This window comes from Pundamilia nyererei, unplaced genomic scaffold, assembly GCF_000239375.1.
Source record: "Pundamilia nyererei isolate P.nyererei 1_Seehausen unplaced genomic scaffold, PunNye1.0 scaffold00034, whole genome shotgun sequence".
NCBI classification, from domain to species: Eukaryota; Metazoa; Chordata; class Actinopteri; order Cichliformes; family Cichlidae; genus Pundamilia; species Pundamilia nyererei.
In genome coordinates this window covers 850,191-859,885 of record NW_005187435.1, presented here as the reverse complement: position 1 = coordinate 859,885, position 9,695 = coordinate 850,191, and the positions used below count along the sequence as shown (strand labels likewise).

The window sequence follows — 9,695 nt, the reverse complement described above, 5'->3', positions numbered from 1 at the left end:
CCCCTCACCCCTTCCCCCAACCCCTGGGGTGCGGTTGAATTGGCAAATTTGCTTAGGAAGGTTACTAACTAACTGAAGAGACCCGGAAATATGTGTGCGGCAGTCAGCCGCTTCCCTGCTTCTTGTATTACTTCCTTAAGCAGAACTTTAAATTAATGATCTAATAATAACTGGACGCAAGGAATTATATATATATCTATATATAGATATATATATAATTGAAATGATATTTCAATCGTGTTTTTAGTTTATATTCCCCGCATGGTAAATTAATATTATTGAACTTTTCTTTGTGAGTTCCTGCCACACAAACACATGAGATTCCAATTAAAGGTCCAGAATGTATTTAGTACATCTTAAGAGTAACTCAAATAAGTCAAAAGATATCAACCAGAAACTATTCTATTACACATTCTCAGGAGGATATAACTGTACCTGGATTCTCAGCACACCCCAGTTCAATTTTCCTAAGTGGCCTTTCTAAAAGTATATTAACATAAAAAAAATTCTGTGAAGTTTTCAGTGCTGACAGAAAAAAAAATACAAGATTAATATAAAAAAATATTATATTATATAAAAAATAGTAACATTTTATTTAAGAGTTATTATTATTCTGTCAACTAAATTTAAAGTGTGGTGATGGAGGTTGACTACCCAAGCACCCTGGGCTCCAAAAACTAGTGAAGCTCTCTGATGCCTCTTTCATCCCTTATAAATGAGGCAAAGTGGCTTAGTCCACCCACTCTTGCAGATGCATTCACAGCACAGCTAATTTATTGTATTTTAGTAACTGCTAATCCACATCCCGAACCATGTCTCTACCCAAGTAAGGATAGAAACAAAGGTCAATGGAGGACAGCTATCAAGTTAAAATGGTTTAGCTATCAGTGGTTGCTAAAGACAGAGAGCCATTGTCAGATGTGACACACTATTAAGTTTACTCAGCACGACTAAACAACATGAAATTTCAGATACAGCCAGAGAGAGTGAACCAGCAGCCTCTCCAAAGAGGAACTCAGTAAGTTTATTTCAGTCACTTGTATTTAAAGCAGTTTCAACAGAACATCAACAATGCCAACGTCAAGCAGCATTAAGCTTTATTGTAGGTTGGACCAGCTGTGTCGTAATCAATGCGCATTTTGAGGAAGCCTGTGTGTTTACAGCTCATGAACTAGAATACCACAATGACACTGCTTATTAAAAAAATGAGTTTGGTAGTCACGTATATGTTGATAGATGTTTATTATTGTTTGCTACTTCTAATGAGACACTGTCAGGCAGCACACCAACATATCAAGCATACACTCTTGCAAACCTTGTCATGCATTATTTAATCATCCTGTATCCACAAGACCATTAGACTGTCATAGATGTTTTGTGTTTGATAACATCAACGGAGCACTAACAGACAGTAGTGTGAAAATGACTTTAAAAGGAAGTTGGGACTGAAGGAGTACTTTGAGCATTTGAACCACTTGCAGCAGATGGTGATGTCTGTTGTTTAAATAGATACTGGTACAATACATGCCCCCCCCCCCCCCAAAAAAAAAAAAAAAAAAAAAAAAAAAAAAACCCCAACAACCTATAGCCACCTTCACTGAGTTCTCAGTAAACATTTTCCTGATGATGATTGAGTCTTAATGAAAACAACATGTGGACTCAATTCACAAGCATTTTCTTATTGCTAAGTCAGATTTCAAAGTAGGCTATAACTTTATTTAGTTCAGACATTTAGTGAAGTCCAATTAAGTCACAGTCTGGTCAAAAGATCTTGCAGGTGCATTCCTCTAAACCTTACACAGCTGGTGTGGAAAGATCTTTTCTTGTCTTTCAGTCCATAAGTATAGTTTTTAACAAAAACATATGCAATAGCCATAATCATATATCACCACAGAAACACTTACTGCATATAAAATATATATAAGCAGTCTCGTCTGTCATCACACAGCTCAAGTGGATGAAAGCCAGGAGGTGCAGATGCTGTGACAGGCTGGCAACCTGGGTTTACCCTGCCTCTTGGCCTCTGCCAGCTGTGATAGGCTCCACCCGCCATGACGGAAGAGAATGAGTGGAGGGAGGTGCAGCTGAAAGCTGTAGAAATCATTCAAAACTGTGCTTGTCTGATTATTATATTATTTCAAAGGGTGAGTGCTGCTTGCCCTTTGGTTCTTAATATTCTAAATGACCAGAATCATGAAGTATGTATCACTCGTTCCTTATGTGACTGCCATTTGCCTTCCTCACCGATGCCTGTGTGACATTATGTCCCTGGACTTTAGCACATTTAACCTTTCAGCTCGCTGTAAGTCACTGTGGATGAGAGCAGCTGCCGAACTTTTAAAATGTTAATATGAGATTCACTCTCTGTGATTTCTGTTCTGCAGTCTGACTCAGTCTTTGGCACTTCTGTGCCCTTTTCACTGAAGACAGATTCACGGCCCAGTGTTGGCATATGGCCTCTGCACTATCCAGCATTAACCCTGACCCCACATGTGACCTCTGACCCCACACGTGACCTCTGACCCCAGTGGCAGCACACAAATTAATTTTTCTCTTTGACTGAAAGATAAATTTTTTAAAATCCACCATAATTAAATTTAGCAGCCTTGCTGTTCTGAATGTGCTCGTGTATACATGTGTGTGAAAATGAGACTGCAGTGGGACAAACACACGAATGTTGCATTTTGTAGTGTAACGTCACAACTTTATAAAGCACTCACACAAAAAACTAATATTTGAACTGAGCACATATCATTTCTTTGATGTTTTGACACGTGGTGGCAGATTTCGGACTAGCTCCCATGTGACGTCTTTTCATTTCTTGCTCATCTATGTGCTTTAAGAAGTAACCTGATTTTGAAAAGTTCCCTTGAAATAGACACCATGGGGGTTAATTAATTCAAGAAAGGTAAACATGCATTTGTTGTAGCTGCAGCTCTACGGGGATGTGGCTGTGTGTAATCTATCTTTTCTCTGGCTGTTGGCCAGGTTTCAACAGGGCACTCTACCAGAGCACTCTGACATAGGTAAATATAAAGAATACATGACTGTTGCTTTTATTTTGTGTCTGTAAATCAGGATAGCACCATCGCAGTTCAACTGAGATGGTGCTTAGGAAAGAAAAATCTGTGTTACTTTCTTCATCTAATGAAATATTGATGTGGCTAGATTTGCAGAGGCTTTGTGTGATCTGAACTACGCTGAATGTAATTTCTTGCACTTGCTCTAATGTGTCGTAAGCTTTGTGTTAAAGCATTCTGAGACTTAAGTGTAGATGGCAAATTATCTTATTACATGAAGATAGACGGTGCTTCTTTGGTGCCTCAAAAATCTCCATATTAAGGAAAATGCTCTCTTTGAAACAGGCTTACATTACAAAGTGTATCGATCAAAGTGAGCCATTTAGGCTTCATCTTCATAACGATTTTATCTTTTTTCCTTAAAACTGTGATATAAAATAATGAAAGAAAGGGACTAGCTAACTACCTTCTGGCCCAGTGGTGGAAGGGGATTAATTACATATTCTGTGCAACCCTGTTTCCAAGAAAGTTTAAAATATAAATAGAAGAAGGGGGGATTTAAAAAACAAAAAACAAACAAAACCAAAGCCAAACATATGCTTAATTTGACTTTGATGCCAGAAACACTTAAGCGTGATTCCTACTGCGCGTTGCATCACCTCTCCATTTAACAGCACACTCTTAAGTGTTTCAGAACTGTGGGCATTACTTGCTGTGGTTTCTAAAGCTTTCTGGATACTGGATTTCAGCTGCTTCAGGGCAAAACTCAACATCACAGCCATTGGTTTTCAGCCTTGTCCCTTGCATACAAAGATTTATCCCAGTTTAATGATACTGAGCACTGAAGATGATGAAGATTTCACATTCTTTTTGTGTTTCTACACTGAGAAATGTTATCCTTAAACTATTAAATGAGTTGTCTCTTCCACAGAATGATGAACCACCCTCCAGTACTCCCCACCATCCTTTGTTCCAAAAGCCTATTTATAATAGAATATAAGGACACATCGTTTCAGTTTCTAAATTCAAAACTGACTCGAATTATTATTTCATGGTTGGTACAGTGTTTGGCTTATTCCTCTTGAAACTGCAGCGTCGCAGCCTCATGTGGCTCTTTTACCCATTTCCAGTGATTCCCTGTGACCCTGAGCCAAAAACAAACAACCCAACCAACTTTGAATATTTGCATCACAGCCTGTGTGTGTTACGTTGACCATTATCGTGTTAATTTTGCACACATGCAAAGATAACAATGGCTCGTGCTATTCCCCCTACCTATGGATTTCACATCCAAAAGAAATCTTTAGAAAAAACACAGAATTTAACAATGCAAGGATAAACCTTCACCACCAACCCTGCTAGCTTAGCAGTGGCAGTGAAACTGACATGTTTTATAATTATTTTTACAATTGTAAATGGCTTTGGCTGCTGCATGCTCTACTTATTATAAAAGTAGGTGTTAATTTGACTGATTTGCACAAACCCAGTAGGTGTCAAGATAAACCTAAAGCACAGATTTTCCTAAAGCATAAGCAAAGTAAATGATTTTGTTCTGTTCTAATTTAATAAAAAAAGGAAAATATGATGTTATTATCACATAAATACCATGTTTTAAGTGCCAAAAATCCATAGATTCCCGGCGGTAGAGTAATCACATGCAGTAGTTTTCATTATCTTTACCTGTGAACATGTTTTTCAATAATTGCTTTTAGAAATTATTTAAAATGGGACATTTTTTGTCAAAGTTAGTATGTGTTAATCTCAGGAGTCAGTATAGCTCTCTTTAGCAGACGTATATTTTTGCAGTCATTATTCTTAATTTTTAATAATCCTTCTTTATGGACTTCATGAACTTTCTTTTTGTTTTCTGCTAGTGTGTTTAAATTATTAATCCTGTCCAGGTGAAGTCCAGCTTTCCTAAAGATAACCTCTTATGTTCAATTAAATAATCTTTGGTAAGATAAAGAATTATTTGTTGAATCAGTGACTGCAAGTTGCCTCATGTCTGAGGCGGCAAAGCAACCCCAAGCCATAACATTTCCAGCACCGTGCCTAAGTTAGAAGAAGCTTCTGCTCCTGATCAGTTATCTTTGAACACATTATTCCAATAGGTCTTGTCTTTCTGTATAAATGGACACTGGCCAATTACAGTTTTGTTCCAATTCTATTTTTAGACTGCAAATGCGTGTCTCTCAGATTGTAGACTGATACTCTTTGATACAGATGGTTGCGAGAGTTATCTGCAGATCCCGTGATTACATTTTCAGGTACTTGGAGGCTTTGATTTCTTTCTCACTTCTTCAAAATGAGATACATTTCCTGTGGCAGGCAGGAAAAATTAACAGTTATTTAAAATCTGCACCATTTATAGAATAATGATTTGTTTCTATCTGGAAATCTTTTTAAATCTCATGGCAGACTCACAAGAATCGAAACCTTTTACTTGTGAAGGCCTCGGAGAGCGCTTTAGATTTGTGACACCGTACACCTGATTAGCAAAGAGAAAAACTTGAACCCTTAAGAAGGCTCTTATCATTTTATCTATTTGAAGGTTTAGGAAATGTAGACGTGCTTTTACTTATTTATCTGTCATTTATTTACTGAAATTATGAAAATGAACAAAAAATGTCAGTTTTAAATCATATTTGTTTGAGTACTAGTTTAAAAGAAGATCAAATCTTTTCTTGTCCAAAAATATATTAAAAAAAGTAAAGCACTTTTTTAAAATAATTGTTTTATGTGATATAAGAATTGCATTTAGAAATGTTCTCCTTGTGTCTCATCACACAATAGTGTCGATAAAACGACCGTCTAAAGCATAGGTGTCAAACTCTGGCCCGCGGGCCAAGTTTGGCCCGCAGCCTAATTACATTTGGCCCGCGAAGCCATACCAAATTACTATTAGAGCTGGCCTACTGGTATTATACAGTTAATATATATATTGTTTAGTATTAAGTTTTGCTTGTTCCATATTCAGTTTTTCAGCAAAACTTGTTTGAGTCCATAAGAAAAGATTCATTCTTATATCTAGAGATTTTTTTTTTTCAATAAATATTAGCGTTAGCCCGCGACTTTGTTCCAGTTTTGAATTTTGGCCCACTGTGTATTTGAGTTTGACACCCCTGGTCTAAAGGATAGAGAGTTTGCTTTTTAGGATTAGTAAAAATGGTTTTGCCAAACAGTGTGTAGACGTGTAGAAACAGCTTAGCATCACACAGTGTGCATCCTAGTAAGTGTTTTAATTGTAAAAATAAAAACAGGCAGAAGAACTGAATATATAAACACGTGTTTGAGTACTGAATAAATAAAACAGACATGTAAAGTGGAAGGTCAGACAAGCATTTTGTTTATCTTACTATCATTAAGCACATTTTTAACAGTGGTGTCAATAAAAAAAGGTGTTGGTAATTCAAACACAATCATATATACAGGACAGGACAGCAGACCAGTTTAGATAATATTTTAAAAAATAACTTTTAGCAGTTGTTTTACCAGCTCAGAGAAGAGGACAGGGAACGAAATCTGACACGCTTCTCTACATAGTCATGGCAAATAGTCCAAGATAAAATTATTTAACTTGGTCTAAAAGTCTTGAAGCGGAAAACGCCACTGTTCTGGGACTCCAAAGATCTTAAAGCAATACTAAAAATTATTTTGAACAGGTCAGCGTGATGAAAACTTACAAAATCTGTTCTTGCCTAAAAATGAAACCACATCAACAGGAACCATGAAGGCAGTAAATATTCAAACCTAATCTGTGTGATAGCTACAAACTTTAGTCACTGATGTGTCACCCAATGAGTGAATCTTTTCAACCAGGCAAATAAAAAGACAAAAAAAACCCTGCAGGCTTTCTTAATGACAAGAATTTGGAGAGGCCGTCTTCCTGCAGGGAATGAACAACACTAAATTAAAACAAGCGTGCTTAAAGTTGGTGATTTGCTGGATTAGGCTGCATAACGTATCCCACAATGCAACATTGAAATGTTATTTCCACTTTGGCCACCTGTTACTTCGCTTTAGCTGACTAGGTGTTGGCAGCAGGGTGATTTATATATTGTGGGTTTGATTTGAAAAACCAGCAAGTCATCACCTCTAAGTACTTGGTCAGTTTAGCAGGGTCATGTGGCTTCTTGGTCAGGGGGGGTCATTATTTATGTTCTTCCTCCAGCTTGGCCTTCATCACCTCCTCTTTATATGGTAATGAAACCCCCTTGGTCACTGCTGACTGACTCCGGCACCACGCAGCGACCCCTTCTCCTGGTCACGCGTCGCTTCCGGTGAAATTTAGCATAACAACGAAACCCTGAAAGATAACAAGTGACCCATTATCTGAAAAGGTGATTGAATTGGATAAAATATGAGTTTTAAATGACCAGAGGCAGTACTTTAACATTAGTAGAAATGCTCTATTTTAGGATAGAATAAAGAGCTGAATCAGCAACACTAATGTAGCTGAGAAGGTATAAATTAAATTACTTACATTTAATATTTGTTAGAATTCTGCATCATCATCACATAATCTATGAAATGAACAACTTTAAGCTCAAAACAATGTTATGAAACACAAAAAATCTCAATTTACTGACACTTTGAAATTTACTGTTTACTGCTATGTTAGTCAGCCTCTAATCTTTTAGTCCCTCTGGGGACCCATTACAAGTCAAAGACTTTTAAAATCTTAATTGTAAACAGTAAGACTTGGGGGAAGTGACCCAAATGTACAACTGCACATGAAGAGATGAGCTGATGCTGATGCTAAAGCGCCTAATGATGCTAGTAGTGAGTAAAAAACTAAAGTAATAATCTCTCACCTTCCTCACACATGCAGTCGTCGTAGCATTTGTTGTTGAGACCTCTGTTGTGAGGTTTACACTCATGTTGCCTCAGGTCACAACAGGAACCTTGTTCAAGAAAAACACGTCTTTTATCAATCAAGCATGTTTTATATGTGTGCATAGACATTTAATATACAACACCAACACCACAGTCCTAACAGTGTAAAACACTGTTTTCAATGCTGGTGAATACGTGGTCTGTGTGGTGTTTTATCACTTTATAAACAGTCAATAAATGGATTTTAAGATGACTGCCAAGAGCGATAAGAAACTAGTAAGGTCCTGAAAGATAAATATGACTCTTGTTTATACTGACCTGGAAGACAGTCCAGGTGGTGGTCACATGGTTCAATTGCATCAGCATCCACAGTCATATTTCCGCTGCTGAGGTTCTTACTCCGCCTTTTGTCTGCAGAACAAGAAATGAAAACAGCTGTTTGAGCATCAAACCACTGATCAGTGTGCAGCGTCATCCAAGCAAACTGTTGGGTTTTTCACGCAGTAACAAAATTCTACTTGGTGTGTGATCTTCTTTCGGCTGCTTCCTTTAGGGGTCACCATCATCATCTGTCTCCATGTGACCCCCATCCCTAGCATCCTTTTAGGTCACACCAACCCCTCTGCATGTCCTCCTTCACTACATCCAAAAATCTTTTCTGTTGTCTTCCAACTCTGTTTCCAAAGCGCTCAACCTGAGCTGTTACTCTGATGTACGCATATTGAATCCTGTCCATTCTGGTCACTCCCAATGAAAGTCTCAATATCTTCAACCCTGGTACCTCCAGCTCAGCCTCCTTTTTGTCAGTGTCAGCAGCATTTTCAAACCTGTCTTTTAAACATTCCCCTTCAATCTTGCTGCTATCCTCATGTATAAAAAAAGAAATTCTACTTCACATATTTAACATGACACCCGTAAACACTGATGGCAGATTTAAGGCCTCCAGCTGCCCCCCAGCAGTAAGTGCTTTGTTACTTCTTACAAAATAATTATGATGTGTGTTGAGTTTATATTTCATTTACTTGAGCTTTATACGGTGGCCCCGGGAGGCCAAACAGACTGCAACTTAAGAAAACACCATCAATAAGAAAAACGCTGCAAAAGCACACAAAACACAACGAAAATAGGAAAAAACAAAACAGAAACAGGAAAAATGAAAATAGAAATAGGAAAAAACACAAGGGAAGTGTTTCTGGGGGAGACAATAACCCAACGGACCAGTTGCAGGAACCCAAAACATGGTAGGCGTGTTTTATCATGATTCATATACGTAATACTGATGATAGATTTTTAGGCTAATAGTTAGGCTAACACACTTACCTCTTGTCTTTTCTTTCCTCACAAAACCGATAGATCCTCCACTTCTTTGTCTTCCAGCGCAATTATTAGTATATTTTGGTTCCTGCAACTGGTCCGTCGGGTTATTGTCTCCCCAGAAACACTTCCCTTGTGCTTTGGGAATTCTGTTTTTTTCCTATTTCTGTTTTCGTTTTTCCTATTTCTCTTTTCTTTTTTCCTATTTCCGTTGTCGTTTTTCCCATTTCCTCTATGTTTTGTGTGCTTTTGCAGCGTTTTTCTTATTGCTGGTGTTTTCTTAAGTTGCAGTCCGTTTGGCCTCTCAGGGCCACCGTAGCTTCAAGTTGTTTAAATTTAAAATATAATTTAAATAAAGTGTTTATAATGCAGTTTGTAGCCATCCTAACATGTCTCTAGTAATGGTAATATTGAGTCAGTCAATCTCTTCATCACAGTGGTGACAGATTACCATGAAATTTGATGCAGATATTCACGTCACCTAACCTGTCTGTGGCACCATCAGCAAATGCCTTTACTTAAACA

The 9,695-nt window shown here is 37.6% G+C and overlaps 1 protein-coding gene across 1 annotated transcript in view; it reads right to left on the bottom strand.

Annotated features, from left to right (window-relative positions):
- Positions 1-6,246: 6,246 nt before the first annotated feature.
- Positions 6,247-9,695, bottom strand: part of draxina (dorsal inhibitory axon guidance protein a) — a 21,247-nt gene continuing 17,798 nt past the window's right edge. Inside the window, exons 5-7 of the mRNA XM_005729662.1 lie at positions 8,175-8,267; positions 7,835-7,924; positions 6,247-7,326 (exon numbers count right to left, since the gene is read on the bottom strand). Coding sequence (XP_005729719.1) covers positions 7,214-7,326; positions 7,835-7,924; positions 8,175-8,267 — 296 coding nt within the window. The 3' untranslated portion in view covers positions 6,247-7,213. The remainder of the gene's footprint in view (positions 7,327-7,834; positions 7,925-8,174; positions 8,268-9,695) is intronic.